Consider the following 18,121-nt stretch of genomic DNA (forward strand, 5'->3'; position numbering starts at 1 on the left):
TAAAAATGATATTTAAAAAGGTTTCATCAGTATAAAAAATGAAATAAAATCCTATGTTAATTTAGTATTTTTCATATTTTATATTTAAATTTTATATAGAATATATTTGTTAAAAACAATATTCATAATAATAAAGTATAATTAATCATAAATTTATATCTAAATTATTAATAATCACATTATATTAAATTAAACTATATGTACAGTTTTTCCATTACATTAAATTATTCAATAATAATAAACTTTGGTACTAAGCTATAATCAAATTTAGGTAACAAATGTGCCCGATTAATTCGTGATGGTGCCATCCATGACGTCCCTTATCCAGTCGACGTATTTGTACACGTTGGTGTACACGGCCGGCACACCCTCCGTCCCGCACAGCTCTCTACCATAGCTGACGACGCCGACTGCGTAATAAATCTGATCCTTTTCATACATCAATGGTCCACCGGAGTCGCCGCTGCACGAATCTTTACCCTTGATACCGCCGGCGCAAATTTGCGTGTCCAGTATTTCATTACCTTGGACTTTTGTGCATTGATCGGTTGGCATGAAAGGTACCGTGACTTGAAGCTTTACTTCGTTCCTTATGGAATTGTCGTTACCCCAACCAGCGACGGTGAAGTTGGTGTTTCTACTGAACTCGCTCATGTAGTTTGCTGGTGGTAGGCAGATCGTTTTAATGAAATCTGGAAAGCGATGTTATTTGGATATTAAAATACTTTAATCGTAATTAAATTAGATGTAACATTTTATTTGGATAATTAGCGACCTGCCTCGGCTTCGCACGAGTGCAATTTTGATACTAAATATAGGTACTATAAATTTTTTCTTGTTCCTTTACTAAATTGTCAAAGTATTACAATATACTTTTGTGTTAAAGTTACCCATTTGTCTGTTTATGTGCTTAGTTCAAATCATTACATAGTAGAAAACAAAGTAGATGCAACGCTGTCTGTCTCTATGTATGCTTAGATCTTTATAATTTTAAAAAAAAAAAGAGGTTGATACAAGATGAAGGTTTATAGGTATAATACCTACACAACATATTAGAGAAACAATGACAGTTTTAGTCGTGCGAAGACTGAGCGTGTTGCTCGAATTTGGAAACATGATATAAGTTGAAATTATGCTAGATAATATTTTCATCTCTTACCGCTAAATGTAGCACTGTGCGTCATCTCAACGATCCCAATGTCGTTAATTCGCAAGGCTCTGTTAAAGCCTGGATGTTTGATAACAGATTTGACGGGAATTATTGTAACATTAATTGAATCGGTTCCGCCTCCGTCTATCTCGACATAATCGGTTGGATATGATGTTATATTGTACTCAGCGAGACGTACTTTGACTCTGAAATTGATTGAAGTATTTATAGTATTTTCCGTCGGTATAGTATTGTATTGTTGAGAGCCGAGATGGCCCACTGAAGAACGCGAGCAGCTTAACCGATGTTTGCGGGATCGAACCCAGGCGAGCACTACAGAATATTCATATGCTTAATTAGTGTTTATAGTTCATCTCGTGCTCGGTGGTGAAGGAAAACTTTGCGAGGACACCTGCATGTGTCTTATTTCATTGAAATTCTACTGTTCCAAATCTTCTCCTGAAAGGGAGAGGAGACCTTAGCCCAGCAGTAGGAAGATTACAAAATGTTGTTGTTGTTGTAGTATTGTTATCAAGGACAGGGATTTCCGTTCTACCGGTATATGTGATTAAGGCTTCCGTGGTATAACTAAAATGCCATTAACTGACATCAGATCGATTACCAACTTCCAACGTTTGATCGCCTAGTAATATGAAAAAATATATCTATCGTCATAATTTGCCATTTTTCGATATCTTGATACAGTTTTGGAAATAATTTTATGGTCTTGGTCTTCGACGTTATACATTTTTATGGCGTTTTTTGCTCATAGCTCATAATTGAGTTTAGATAAAGGTATGATAGATATACCATAGTAGAAGGGTGCACCTGCATTTGGTCACACACAATATAATAAATCAGGAGCAGATGGTTTGCCTTTGAAATGTGCTGACGTTTTGACATAAGACATGGGCATTAAATATTTCAGTATTTATTTCTTAAATATATTTACTTACGGTCTACCAGACGATCCCGCTAAGCAGTGCGCAGCTGTTAATACGAATTTAGAACTAATTAGGCTTCCACCACAAGCCAAGGCGCCTCCCGCGTACTCCAATAAAGCCAACCATGGGTATTCGTCAATATTCGTTGGACCGCCGCCTAGAAAGTGTCAGAAATTGGACTATTATATATTTATCAAAAGCAAATTACTTGCTTGTTGCTTGGTTTTTTTCTGAGAGATTTAATAATGTTTATGCTTTGGACAAAAAAAACCCTCAGACAAAAGATTATCGAGTATTATTACATCCTATACAACCTCTTTGTATCGAGTTTAGTTTTGGAAATCACATTCAACCCAAAAACAATTTTAGGTAACTTTATTGTCATTCTTTGTTTTGAAATAAACCTTTCAAATCAATTTACAATTATTCAAGTAAGATCATATAAGCAATTTTGAATCTTTATGTTACAGAGTTGAATTTCTTTTGTTTTTTGTACGTTCCCGGTAGGCATATGACTCCACTCCACCTGATGGTAAGTGGAGTCTAAAGTAGGGTCAGTAAGAATGAGCTGCACTAGTCGTCCTCGCTATGCCGCCCCGCAAGATGGCTCTTCACACCTCGTTTGAAGGCACCCACGTTATAAAAGAAAGGGGAACGTGTGATGGTAGAGAATTCCATTTTTTGTGTCCATTTTTTATTGTGATGCGACGAAGAAAAATTTGCCAAATTAATTAAAAGCTACTACCGGTTCGCATTTACTCTCCCGTGAAGAAACCAGCAAGAAGTTGTTTCATTTAAATGGTAAAAAAAGAGTAACTACTGAGTTTCTTGCCGGTTCTTCTCGGTAGAATCTACTTTCCGAACCGGTGCTTCACTTATGTAAAATGACGATTCAAAAGTACTTGTAAAAGCCTACTTGAATAAAGTTTATTTTGATTTGATTTTTGATTCGAAATATTTTAATTAATTAGAATTGAATTATTGAAAATTGATTGAATATAAATATGATTGAGCTCACCAGAAATTTTATTCGCATTAGACGAATCGACTCCACAATTCCCCTGATAATCCTTTATCCTAGGTCCATAGTCGATACCGGTAGCCAAGGTCAGCGGTAACGCACCACCAACGATCGGTTTGATGGTCGGTTTTCGTGTCACTTTGTTTGCAGATGAAACAGGTGAATCCGGAAATATCACGGGATTCGGTTTGAAACTTGACCATATCGACTCTGATGGGCAGCATACCTGCAATTTGACATATGTTTAAATAGCTAATAATTATAACTTCTATAATGATATGACATAATCTATATTAATATTATAAATGTGAAAGTAACTCTGTCTGTGTATCTGTGTGTCACTCTTTCACAAAAAAAACTACTGAACCGACTTCTTCTTCAAGAAGGGACATAGGTTACTTTTTTGCCTGACACATGTCAACCAACACCCTAAAACGCGAGTAAAGCCGCGGGCGGCTACTAGTATATATGACGAAAGCCATAATCAAAGATTGCTTTGTTTACTTGGTGGTAGGGCTTTGTGCAAGCCCGTCTTGGTAGGTACCACCCACTCATCAGTTATTCTACCGCCAAATAACAGTATTGTTGTGTTCCGGTCTGTAGGGTCAGTGAGCCAGTGTAACTACAGGCACAATGGACATATCATCTTAGTTCCCAAGGTTGGTGGCACACTGACGATGTAAGGAATAGTTAATATTTTTTACAGCGTCAATGTCTTTGGGTGATGGTGACCACTTACCATCAGGTGGCCCATATGCTCGTCCGCCAACCTATACCATAAAAAAGGTGGCCCATTAGCATGTCCACCTATATAAAGTCATATTATATATTAATAGTGTGAGATTTTGTTTATATTTTAAATTTTTAATACAACAAATAATAATTATAATAATAGGGATAAATTTATCGTTTTATATATATACAAGGATATGATACTCAAGGATTTTCCCATAGATTGAGGCAATTTCTACAGCTGTGTTATTTAAATTGAATTGGTTGATTGATGATGATGTAGTAAAGATTTTAATAAAACCCGCTAGATAAGATGACTAAGTCGTAAGAGCAAGTAGATCTTTTACTATTAAAATATTTTGGCATATATTTTCAACAACAAACAACTAAAACGGCTTGTAAATTTCCCACTACTGGGCTAAGGCCTCCTCTCCCTTTAAGGAGAAGGTTTGGAACATATTCCACAAAGCTGTTCCATATGTGGGTCGGTGGAATACACATGTGGCAGAATTTCTATGAAATTAGACACATGCTGGTTTCCTCACGTTGTTTCCGTTCACCGCAGAGCAAGAGTAGAATTATAAATACAAATTAAGTTGATGAATACTAAGTGGTGCTTGCCTGGCTTTGAACGAGCAATCATCAGTTAATATGCACGCGTTCTAGTCACTGGGTCATCTCGGCTAATATATTTTCAAACTCTTCTAATTCACCCGGGGTAGGAGGATATAATAATTTTATCTCGTATATTATAATGGCGTAACTATGCTAATGCAACCTCAGATTTAAGGGTCTTCTCATTTGGCCCCAAAATATTATTCTATTTTGGAATATATTATTTTTATAGGAGGTCCTTCTAGCCTTTAAAAAAGAGCAAGAAAATTGTTACCCTATACTTTCGATTCCAATCAAATCGAGTAATAATAATTATTGTGATTCGAATATAATCATGAATAACAAATTTTGCTGTATAGTTTTTTTGATGAGTGTAGAAAATATTAATTAAATATTTATATACAACAAGCCAATTTACCCTAGAAAAGTTGTTTGACTAACATGACTGTATTTTTAAATGTTGAAAAAGAGTAACTACCGAGTTTCTTGTCGGTTCTTCTCGATAGAATCTACTTTCCAAACCGGTGGTAGCTTCACTTAATTGTTAAATGACGATTTAAAAGTGCTTGTAAAAGCCTATTCGAATAATGTTTGTTTTGATTTGATTGCTATATTTCGATTAGTGTATTTTAAAAAAAATGTAATTATTACAGTCACTGGTTTTCGTAAAATTTAGACTTAAGCCTGTTATAATAGAAGTTGTATTGTACCTTTAGTTTTGGACTGTCCTTGCTACAGATAGACTGTTGGATGAAAAGATGTTCTTTTTCTGTCTTCGGTTTCTTCAGGTACAGGTCGTTTAGGGGTTGGCATTTTGTGATCTGAATACACGATCCCGCGTCTCCATTTGGTACCTTACATTGTTTATCTGAAATACAAAATTTAAAGTACAAAAATTTCATCTATAAATATTATCGATGTGGAGTGTCTTTTTTAATATTAAAATCGCCCGTTTTTACTCAATGCATATTTATGTATTCACGGTACATAGACCAAAATAACATTTTTTTACAATATTTGTCTGTCTGTTTGTTCCGTCTAAACTCTGAAGGGGTGGACCGATTTTGAAGGGACTTTCACTGGCAGATAACTGATATAATAAGGAATAACTTAGGCTTCATAATATATTTTTTTGTTAAATTCAAACGCGTACAAGGTCGCGGGCACAGCTAGTATAAAATAAAACTGTAGCGCCTTATTCAATTCACTGAGCAATTTCGTTACTTGTCAATTTGATAAATTGAGATTGTGAATGATTCTCATTGATGTTGTCATGTTGTTTTTTTAATCCGTATTCATGTATGTTTTACTTATAATTGCAACGATTTTGATGATTGTTCTTTTGTAGCTCTATAGAAATCTCAAAGATTTTTAATTGTTAATTTTTTGTGGAAGGGCCTTAATCGTACTTAAAGCTTTTTGAATTCGATTGTTTTTTTGGTTAATTTTAGTATAGGATGTTGAATATAAATCTATATATCTTTTAGCTATATGTATCAGTAGTCGCGCTTTGCTGTTTTCTTTAAATTAGGACTATTGAATTGACAACCACATATTGTTCCCACTGCTGGGCTAAGGCCTCCTCACTCATTAAGGAGAGGGTTTGGAACATATTTCACCTCACTTTTCCAATGCGGTTTGGTGGAATGCACATGTGGCAGAATTTCGATGAAATTAGACACATGCAGGTTTCCTCACGATGTTTTCCTTCACCGCCGAGCACGAGATGAATTATAAATACAAATTAAGCACATATATGTGTATAGAGTTGCTTGCTTGGGTTTGAACCCGAAATCATCAAATTCAAAATCAAAATCGTCATCAATCATCAAAAAAATCAAATTACGTAGTTTTAAAGGTCAATGACACTTCTTGCATATAATATGTGTCAATCATTTTTTTAAAAGCTTATCCTGGACACATATAAAAAACCACTCAGACGTTGTTTCAGTAATACAATGACAATTAATTGTTTTGAGTGTGTTTATGTTATATGTATGAATATGTGTATGTGTGTGGAAATAGTGCTTAATTATTAAACTTATGACCATCTACGAAGTCACTTTTTTACTTTTATATTTAATTATTTTAGATTATGATGAAAAGATCCTAATTGATTTTTGTTACATGTATATATTGTATATATATAGTATTTTTAAAAGTGGTATGAAATAAACTCTTTAATATGTTAATTAGAATTATTCAAGCGCATGTGGGTTTCACGCTGGTGTTCCTAAGATAATAGTGAGTCTAGATGGCCCAGTGGTTAGAACGCGTGCATCTTAACCGATGATTGCGGGTTCAAACCCAGGCAAGCACCGCTGATTCATGTGCTTAATTTGTCTTTATAATTCATCTCGTGCTCAGCGGTGAAGAAAAACATCGCGAGGAAACCTGCATATGACAAATTTCATAGAAATTCTGCCACATGTGTTTTCCACCAACCCGCATTGGAACAGGGTGGTGGAATATGTTCCAAACCTTCTCCTCAAAGGGAGAGTAGGCCTTTAGCCCAGCAGTGGGAATTTACAGGCTGTGGTTGTTGTTGTTGTTCCTAAGATAGTAATGTCTGATTGAGATAATATATAGTTTTCCTCTCGAGTCGTTTTCTATAGTTAATACAGTTTATTTAAGGTATATACTGTTCATTTATGAATCCATACTAATATTATAAATTCGAATGTAACTCTGTCTGTCACGTTTTCTAGCCAAAACTACTGAACGGAACGTTTAAATGAAAGCTACACAAATAGTATAGAGCCTGAGAAACGACATAGCATATCATTTTGGCAAAAAAGGAGTATGATTAATGACTCCTTTGTGTACAAATCATCAACGTAATATTTTAAGTTAATTTGTAAATATATTCTTAATCTAAGCGAGCAATCCGCGAGTAACAGCTTGTGTCATATATAATGGATAATATTTTTCAAACTAAACAAATCAGATGCTTTTTTTAGGATTTTTCAAGAATTTTTATTACCTATTACGTTTGTCAATATTTGGATGTATGTAACTTAGTAAGTATATTTTACAGATGAAATAAGTTAACGAGATTGCATATAAAATATAAATACATATTTACATTTTGTGGGATTGGGTTGCCTCAGAATAGTAAGAGAGAGACGTAGAAATAACTGGACTTTATATAAAAAAATGTTTGGAGTGTGAACTGTTGTACACGTATGCATCTCTTTCTATCATAAGGAAATCAATATTGGAAAAAAGAAGACATAGCATTACGTTAAAGTTTGTACCTTGATACGTAACGGAATTAAAGTGCAATTAATCAAATTATATTACAAGTAACTATTATGTTAAGTTTTCGTTCAATATTTATTTAAATGATATCATCACACCAATGTAACTTACGACGCTACAAAAAAGTTCAAAATAAAAAAGTCTGTATAACAAAACAGAATTATAAAAAATCATTCGTAACGTATAAAAACGTACCTATATTTAATATTATCAAAATCAAAATATTTTTTTGAAGCTACCACCGGTTAGGAAAGTAGATTCTACCGAGAAGATCCGGCCAGAAACTTAGTTACTTTTTTTCAACATTTAAAAAATACAAATCTATATATTTTGTGGTTTTAAATCTAAGCGTAAAGTGTATAACATTACATATGTATATTATATAGATATATGTGATAGACACGATCGAAATCTATCAACAATTATAAATATAGATGATTTTTAATCATATGTCCGCAAAATTACAACAATTGAGATATTTCGATATTAAATCCATAAAACTCAAAGACATGACAGTTTGACGGTCGGCCATGTTTGACGTTTATCGGTCCGTTCAAATTACTGTGTAAAGAATGTTATTAGTTAGTTTTCACTACTAAAATCAATGATGTTCTAGTAAACAGATATGTTATTAACGCGCAAAAAGTGAAGACTAGAAAACGTCCTAATTGGGACGTTTACCTTTAGTCGTTTTGCGTAGTAATACGTTATAATACATCATAATTACGTAGTAATACGTTTTGCGTAATTAAAACATCTAGTTATCCCTTTTACTTATTGTTTTTATCAAGCTATCCTTTTTACTTGTAACGAAATGTAAAATAAACGGTCCCCGGCGCGGCACACTTTTTTCTGTTGTTTAGTATGGGTATAACATATCTGTTTATTAGAATATCATTGACTAAAATATGGATGTTTGATAATCAAGTAATCAAGCAAGTGTCGTACACGCCTCTAATGGTGTACCACACAGAATAAGTCTGATGTTCTTTTATTAACTACTATTTTATTGTGTGTAAGCCGATGGTGTGTCTTTTAAATAAATAAATAAGGTATAAACAAGTTACATATGAAAAGTAAATGTTTGACCATTTTTGTTTTGTTTTATTTATTTCATCCGAACGAAGCCGAGTTTTATCTAGTATCTTTACATAGTTTCTTTTTTTTATGGTATAGGTTGGCGGACGAGCATATGGGCCACCTGATGGTAAGTGGTCACCATCGCCCATAGACATTGACGCTGTAAGAATTATTAACTATTCCTTACATCGTCAATGTGCCACCAACCTTGGGAACTAAGATGTTATGTCCCTTGTGCCTGTAGTTACACTGGCTCACTCACCCTTCAGACCGGAACACAACAATACTGAGTACTGTTGTTTGGCGGTAGAATAACTGATGAGTGGGTGGTACCGACCCAGACGGGCTTGCACAAAGCCGTACCACGTAACGTATGATACAAATGTATGCTTAGATCTTTAAAATTAAACAACGGATTCTGATGCGATTTTTTCCAATAGACAAATTGAATCAAGATATAGAGGTTTATACGTATAAAACATGCATATTATAGATGTGTGATGTAAATACACATGTTATTTTGCGATTACATTGCAAACGCTGGCTGTACACTACGAGATAAAAAGCTGTATGTAAGGTATTCTGTCATATATTTAGTATCAGCATTGCGCCTGTGCAATGTCGGGGAGCATTGCTAGTTATAAATAATTTTATTAATCCTATCTAAATACCGTTACAGAGATATCTGATGTCATATTACGTATATTGCTCGATTTGTTTAACAAACTAATGAGCTCATTCATACAAGATCAAATACAATTATGCTATTTATGTAACTAAACATTATATGCACTTGGAATACTACATAGTACATACCGATTAATTAATGAGATATATTTATCTATTCCAGATTTATAACTAGCGATCTAATCTGGCTTCGTATGGGTGCATTGCTGTATGTGTACGCTGATATAACAGCATACAAAACAAAAACAAAAACCTTCCTCTCAAATTATTCTATCTATTAAAAAACTGTATTATATATAACAGATTCGTTGCCTAATTTTAAAGATCTAAGTCAATGTATATAGGGACGACAGCGGTAAGCGACTTTGTTTTATACTATGTATTGATGATAATACTTTTGAGTTAGAAATATCACTTTTATGATTACTTAAAAATATTAACGTTTCCGTATAACCTTGGTAACGTATCAATATTAAGTATTACGGTTTGGTGGGAGAATATCTGAGTGATAGTAGCTAGTCTGGCTCGGCCTTGGCTTGACAAAGCTCTACCATCAAGATGGAGTTATCGAATTACTTAATAATATATGATTTAAAATAATTCTATATATTGTGTATTGTTTACTATCTAATCAGTGATTGGTTAAAAATAAATATGTATCTCGACAAAAAATTTGCATGTTTTGCCTTAATTTTGTTGCATTTCCATTTGGGCGAAAATACATGTCTATATATGTTTTTAATTAAATAAAATCGTAATAACGTGTGTTATCAAACAATAGATAAAATGTTAAACTTACACGCTCCGGAGTTCTTCGATAGACACAATACGTATAAAGAGACGACACTGATTTTAATTAGGAATTCCATTTGCACAAGGAAAATCGTAAACCAGTCTGACGCGTAAGCACACAGCCGAGCAACTGATTCAGGTTTTATACTCCAAACAAACTTTAAAGTCTACACGTTAATAATAATTAAGGAAAAATTAAAAAAAAAAACTTACGTTCCCCACGATGCGTAATAAAATTGTCGTTTGTATATTAATTTATGTAAAGCTAAGATAAGAAAGGAATTTGTTTTATTATTATTTAAATGGGATTAAGTGTCGTGATCGATAGCGTTGTAAATCTTATGTATCTATTTGTCTCTTAAAACGTTTGTGATTTGAAACTGCCACAGGTACTTTACCTGCTACATTCTACTATTTAAACAGTTTATTTCGAAGAAATTCAATTAAATTTAAATGTTCTGTATGTTAACACAGTCCATGTATTATCCAGTATTTGAAGTCAAAAAGAAAACTGTCCATGTAATTGTTATTTAGAATCTCGAAATCATCGATGTATTTTAATAATTAAAATCTTAGTTGTACTGCCATAAAGCATAGGTTTCGTTGCGTGCCAGTTTGAAATGTAATGACACTGGCTCACTGTTGATTATTGAGCCAGTGTACAAGCACAAGAGGTGTGCCTGTAGACTGGCTCGTATAGTCGGCGTTATCTATAAAAAATTGTGTCAATTTCAGTTCAATTAAGAGCTATGAGTTACACTGTATCTCGTTGTATACGTAATACGACATGTATTAATTAATAAACCGCATTGTTTTCTTCATTTTTAATAATTAAATCTCCACATACAAATTGTCCTTGCACTGAGTTTATCGTTCTATTGTTTTGATTGACTTTAATTTTTATGCTTTTATTTCAGCGAATCGTTATTGATGCGAATGTACTTAATCAATTTGCGACTTTTTCATTGACACAGTTGTCAGACATTGTTTTAATAATGTACAGTTTAAGTATAAATAGTTTTTTTAATTCTAATTAATTAGATGAATAATTTATTTTGATTCGATCGTTAAGAAATAAAACCGAATTAATCTTGTCTGTTCTCGTGATGTCATCATCTTAATTGAACGTTCGTTGTGATATATTAGAAATGTTGTACAACAAAAAAACCCAGTACTACAATAATCAAACACATGTTTATTAATAATCATCTCAATTTAAGCGTCAGTAGCTCAACGGGTAATGGTTCGCATATCAATTTTGAAGACGGCTAACTCGTCAACGCTCTCCTTTCGTCCAATCTAATTCAAGCGTTACGATTTATACTAAAATAAACTATGTTCTAGACATTTAAACATTATTATTTATTTAAATGTACGTATAAGTAGTAGTAGTATCAGCCTGTCAATTTCGGACTGCTTTGCTAAGGCCTCCTTTCCCATTAAGGACAGGGGTTTTGGAACATATTCCACCACGCTATTCTAATGCGGGTTGGTGGAATGCACATTTCAATTAAATTAGACAATGCAGGGTTCCTCGCGATGTTTCCCTTCGCCGCCGAGCACGTGATGAATTGACAACACAAATTAAGCACATATATGTATATATGTGGTGCTTGCCTGGGTAAGTTTGAACCCGATGTTATCGGTTAAGATGCACGCGTACTAACCACTGGGCCATCTCAGCTCTACGTATAAGTAACGAGAAGTGTTTATATCACCGTAAAATTGTAAACTTACAATAAAACATACAGTTTCTATAGTTCATAATATTTGGCTAGCTTAGATATTTATAATCTAACTGAAATTTACTTCTAAAGATTGTAATCTATATCAGTATATATGCGGTATATTGCGCTTCATAATATTTCGAAGTTTCACAATCTCGCGATGATGATATTGCGTCAGACATTTCATTTTCCTTTATTCAATTAGGCTCGTATAGGGCTTTGACTCATCGTGTAATATTATGAAATAAAATGTAAAGCTACAGGTTCGGAATAAAAATTCTATAGGGAAAATATGAACTCAGTAGCTACTCTTATTCATAATTTACAAATTGTATGTTTTGATATATCATTTAAATGTACGTGAGTTTGTCTTATGAGAGAAGCAATGCTATATTGAGTTGATTTAAGAATAGAAGATTAAACGAATAATGGTTTTTTTTTATGGTATCAGTAGGCGAACGATCAAATGGGTCGCCTGATGAATAGTCACCGTCCATAGATAATGGCGCTGTAAAGAAATTTTAACCATATCTTACATCAATGCGCCACCAACCTCGAGAACTAAGATGTTATGTCTCTTGTTCTTGTAGTTTATTATATGTATAAATAAACACTTATATGCTTAACATTTTTTTGTCGTATATTTAAAATTAAGTCCTTTATATAAATGCCAGTTCGTTACTCCGTCTGGTCGAAGCTGTCGAAACGTCCGTCAGTCAAAATAAAAATATATAGTCATGATCGCAGCCGTTATAAATAACGTAATGTAATAAATAAATGTATTGTATAATATGATGCTTGAAAGCTAAAGACTTAAGTCGTTTATTTATTGAAGAGCAACTTTATTATGACGACCTCCATGGTCGAGTGGTGTGTACACCGGTTTTCATGGGTACGCCACTCTGAGGTCCCGGGTTCGATGGCTGGCCGAGTTGATGTAGATTGCCATTAGTTTTCTATGTTGTCTTGGGTCTGGTTGTTTGTGGTACCGTCGTTACTTCTTTTTTCCATAACACAAGTGCTTCAGCTACTTACATTGGGATCGGAGTAATGTATGTGATGTTGTCTCATTCGGACTTGAAGATTCGGACTTGAAGGTTATAAAGCTAAGATGGCCGAGTGGTTACGCGTGCATCTTAATAGGTGATTTCGGGCTCAAACCCAAGACATGCACCACTACATATATGTGCTTAATATGTGTTTATAATTCATCTCGTGCTCGGCGACATGTGGACAAAAATTAAGCACATGAAAATTTGGTATTGCTTACCGCAACTCATCGGTTCAAACTATATTTTTTTCTTATTGTACATATTTAAGATAAAATTTCTATGGAGTATGACTCATGTGTTCAACGTTGCAAAAACAAACATCCAATCACAATGTTTAATGAATACGTTTTTCCCCAATGCTATTGGAAGTTACTAATAATAGAATTTATGGCATTAGAGGTATTTATTATACAATATAATATAACACTACGTTTACTGATAACTCCGAAAATACAGTTATTGAAACTAGCTTCTAATCCCAGCTTCGCTTAGCTATATTACAGATTCAGACAGTGATTTTGCGGTACCTTAAATATTGGACAGCATCACATACATAACTATGATCCCAATGTAAGTAGCTAAACCACTTGTGTTATGGATTATCTGAAGAAACGACGGTACTACAAACACTCATAACAACAACAATAACACCCTGTAAATTCCCACTGGGCTAAAGGCCTCCTCTCCCTTTGAGGAGAAGGTTTGGAACATATTCCACCACGCTGTTCCAATGCGGGTTGGTGGAATACACATGTGGCAGAATTTCTATGAAATTTGACACATGCAGGTTTCCTCACGATGTTTTCCTTCATCGCTGAGCACGAGAGAAGACAAATTAAGCACATGAATCAGCGGTGCTCGCCTGGGTTTGAACCCGCAATCATCGGTTAAGATGTACGCGTTCTAACCACTGGGCCATCTCGACTCAAGTCGTGAGTTGAGATGGCCCAGTGAGTTGACTCAAACACTCATACCCATAAAAAACTAATGAACATTTTTTACATCTGCTCAGCCGGGAATCCAACCCAGGATCTCGGAGTGGTGTACCCATGAAAACGTTTAAGTAATGCACCGGAAGCTATCACAAGGAATAATTATCCCTCGTAATACTCCGCTCCTATTGGTAGGGTGATTGTACAGCCTGAAGCATTCCTCGATAAATGGTCCATTAAAACTGGTTCGATTCAAATCGGATCAGTATTACCTGAGATAAGAGCGTTCAACCGAACCATCAAACTTTTCGATTATATTTTTATTGTAGCCAGTAATATTTTATATACTAAACTAGCGACAGATAGGCAACCCGCCCTGACTTCGCACGGGTTGCAGTACTGATACTAAATATTTTACAGAATTTCTTTTACGACATCAAATTAGGAACTTCTTAAATTTTATCAGTGTTTTTTAACTATACATGTTGTCCATGTATCATATACAAAAATCTTACCATCGAATCACGCTATCTATTAAAAAAAAGTCGCATAAAAATTCGTTCCTTAATTTTAAAGATCTAATATACTAAGATAGGGCCAGACAGCGATAAGCGACTTTGTTTTATACTATGTAATGAAGTCGCCTATCACTAATAGAGTGATCTCTTTCAACTTTCAAAAGGATAAAGGTCATGATTTTGATAATGCGATAGTTTGTACACAATTCGTAAATATAATTGTCATTTAATTGTAATTGTTTTGAACAATTAGTAATTCGATTGATCCGATTGGGATGTTTTTTTTTGTTTGTTTTCCGACATGTAACTCCAACGCGTTTTCTTGATTAAGACTTGTTATGATCATGAATCACGAGTTAGAGGTGAGGTCCCTTTGAATGTTTTCAAGTTGCTACTTGCAGTTATTGTTTTCTACATTTTGTTCTCATGATCCTCACTAATATTATAAATGCAAAAGTGAGTGTGTCTGTTACCTTTTCACGCTTAAATCGTTGAACGATTCTGGATTAATATTGTACGGAGATATTTTGGAGACCCGGGGAAGGACATAGTTTAGGCTAGGCTTGTTATTGCGGAATTTGCCCATTCGCATATCATATCATATCGCATATGGATGATCAATCAATCATATTTTATTTCTGTTGTAATGTTTGTGGATCTTTTGCCAATCAGGTTAATGTACGTACTTTAAAGTTTAATTTCTTGCGGTTAAAGCCGCGGGTTCAGCTATCATATTTTGTTATTCAGGACTTATTTGTCATTCTATTTATCAATTGAATTGTATTTAAGAACGACCATTCATGTTTTGCAAAACAGGATAGATGTTATTTTTGTACATTTATGGGAAAATTTTGTTTATGTAAATTATTTATTTGTGTTTAACTTATTTCATTATTTTGACGTTTTATCGATGACGCATGATCCCAGTACATAAAAACTAACTTTAATTATGTATATAAGCCTAGTTCAATGTATGAATTCTATGCGATTATTGGTTCTATACCCTACAAATAATTCTCCATTAATAGATGACGGTAAGGTAGAGGCAACTGGTAACACTGTGGTGTAGGAATTATTAAACATTTACGTCGCTATGCGCCACCAATCTTGGGAACAAAATTGTTGTGACCCTTGTCCTTCTAGTAACACTGGCTCACTAACTCTTTGAACCAGAACCATCACGAAACTAATTTCACATTCGCTTAAACCCTTACAAACACTTCACTGAAATTCGAAAGGGTAGTCCAGTCATTACATACTTTGCAGTGCAAATGGGCCGAGAAAGCCAAATTTTGCATATTACCCTGGATTACCTCACTTTAAATTATGGACCAAATCGGCATTGTGTGATGTCGCATTTTGCTCGCACGGCACTATTGGACATATTCCTATTGAATAAATAGTAAGGAGAAGGTTCGAAGATAATACGGGTTTTAGAATGTTTTAATTAAGTACGTGTGAGTACACATGTATGAATATACAATGTGCAACAGTACGAATGTACTATTCGTACCCTATTTTATATAAATGTCCATAACGCTGCCTATTTATATGTAAGTCACAAGTATTGTGGACAACGTTAGACAAAAATGTAAAATATTACTTCTAATCCCAGATGAAATGATGAAATGAAAATGATCAACTTTGCCCTCTTCTCGCGAGGAATACGCTGAGTGATGTCATATTAAATTTAGCATAACCGATGTGACTTGCACAATATTGCGCCGAAAATTTTACAAATGTATCGAGTTTCATATAAAATGGTTCCAATTAACATATTCTGATACTGTATCATTTATGTTACGTAATGTTTCATGCCGATTTTTATATCAAATTTAAATATCCATTATTATTACTTTCTTTCTGCTATACTATTATGTATTCGTCCTCTTAAGCTTTGGGTAGCGTCTAAGGTTTGATGTGTGATATCTTTCCTCTCGTTCTTTTGCAATACGTGGGAGTGTGTACGTGTATAGGGACGGACGTGTGTAACATAAGCAGGGGAAATACGTGCTTTTAGTTTTGAGCAATGAGCGCGCGTTCGTCAAATGATACTAACCAATCTCTTGACAGGATGGTACTGATGCTATTTTTTTTTTAAATATTTTATATATTTTGTTTTTATTTGATTTTATCAGTTTTAAGTAAGTAAATTAAAGGCCCTATAAATTAGATATATCTCTGTCTCCCTCTCTCTGCGTAGATTGTTGCATTTAAAAATAACTGTGGTTATTTTACGACATACATTCAAAATTTGCATTTCGATATAAAGGTGAACGAGAAGTAAAGATTGTCAAGGTAAACATATTAATGTAGTATGTTTTGTATAGTATGTATATAAGCAGGCACTACTTTTAGAAATGTTATGTGGGGTAATATTTAATGTTTCAGAATTAGACATATTGAGTTATAAGGAAAGTCATATAAATTATGAAATAGTTATGCAAATTAAATTAACGTAACGTATGTATTTGGTGATAGCAGATATGTTATCTTATAAACCGTACATGTGTCTAATTTCATCGAGATCCTGCCACATGTGCATTTCACCAACCCGATATGAAACAGCGTGGTAGAATATGTTCCAAACCCTCTCCTTAACGGAAGAGGAGGTCTTAGCCGAGCTGTGGGAAATTTCCAGGCTGTTACTTTACTTTACTTTTGTGTGTTTGTGTATGTGATATATTAACGAATCGATTGTGAATCTCTTGTGAATTTATCTATGTAATTGTTTTGTTAAATTCATGCCTCATTGAATAAATAAATAAATTTTTGAATATATGAATTAATTATGAATAATCTTGATATTAGTAATAAAATGTATATATATTTCACGAAATACCATTAAATAACAAGTTGTTTTTAAAAATATCATCCATTTTCAGAGTAATTGTTTTTTTTTGTTCGTATCTGGGTTACGTAAACAATGATCCGCAACAAACGAACATGAGCGACATTTTGTTCGATATTTTTGTTTTTGTTTTTGCGAGATCAACCAAAAGCCATGTATGAAAGTTACATCTTCGTTGTACGTATAATTGTTTTACATAGTTTGAATATGAGGATCTACTGTCTATTTTAAGCGTAGGAGGATAATAACTAAATAAAAATATTTGATATGGAATTGGAGTTCTCATTGGTCAAAATCTTGATTATTTTATTTTTATTTTATTTTAGGGAAACAAACAATATGATTAACTTATCGGATATGAATATACAAAATTACATATATTATTAAAATTAAAAAAAGACTAACATACATAAAATCAAATATTAAAAACTTATACTGAAGAAAATCTTCGGCAGTTAATAGTAGTAGTTAGTATAAAATCATACATAGGTAAATATAATTAAACGAAACAAAATTAAATGAATTATTAATGGATTCAAAAATATTTAATGTTTAAAGGCGATGCTGTTATCTTTGATTATTATTATTATTATATCTTTGAAAAATTTAAGATCTAGATCTAAGAAGATTTGAGTCTTCAAGGGGTATAGTGTTGTATTAAAAATAGATACATTTTTCAAGAACTGTTATTTGTGCCCAAATTGTCAGATTTACTAGCAATTCGTATGGAATATATAATACACAATAATTGATATATCA

General features: G+C 33.5%; 2 protein-coding genes across 5 annotated transcripts in view; one reads left to right on the top strand and one right to left on the bottom strand.

Moving 5' to 3' along the window:
• Nucleotides 1–18,121, top strand: part of LOC124539261 (flocculation protein FLO11) — a 218,334-nt gene that overhangs the window by 92,280 nt on the left and 107,933 nt on the right. The window lies entirely within an intron of this gene.
• On the bottom strand, nt 184–10,440 carry LOC124539266 (phenoloxidase-activating enzyme-like). The gene is made up of 6 exons (XM_047116588.1): nt 10,290–10,440; nt 5,173–5,330; nt 3,113–3,341; nt 2,107–2,251; nt 1,160–1,356; nt 184–692 (listed from the first exon to the last, which is right to left on the bottom strand). Exons 1-6 carry the CDS (start codon nt 10,357–10,359, stop codon nt 289–291), a joined length of 1,203 nt encoding a protein of 400 aa, XP_046972544.1. The 5' UTR covers nt 10,360–10,440; the 3' UTR covers nt 184–288.

The sequence above is a fragment of the Vanessa cardui genome, chromosome 22, assembly GCF_905220365.1.
Source record: "Vanessa cardui chromosome 22, ilVanCard2.1, whole genome shotgun sequence".
Classification (NCBI taxonomy): domain Eukaryota; kingdom Metazoa; phylum Arthropoda; class Insecta; order Lepidoptera; family Nymphalidae; genus Vanessa; species Vanessa cardui.

Coding starts and splice junctions, on each gene's coding strand:
- LOC124539266 (XM_047116588.1), bottom strand. CDS start 10,359: ATGGAATTCCTAATTAAAATCAGTGTCGTCTCTTTATACGTATTGTGT. Junction 1,357..2,106: donor GCGGGATCGTCTGGTAGACC/GTAAGTAAATAT, acceptor AATCAATTTCAG/AGTCAAAGTACGTCTCGCTG. Junction 693..1,159: donor GCACAGTGCTACATTTAGCG/GTAAGAGATGAA, acceptor ATCGCTTTCCAG/ATTTCATTAAAACGATCTGC.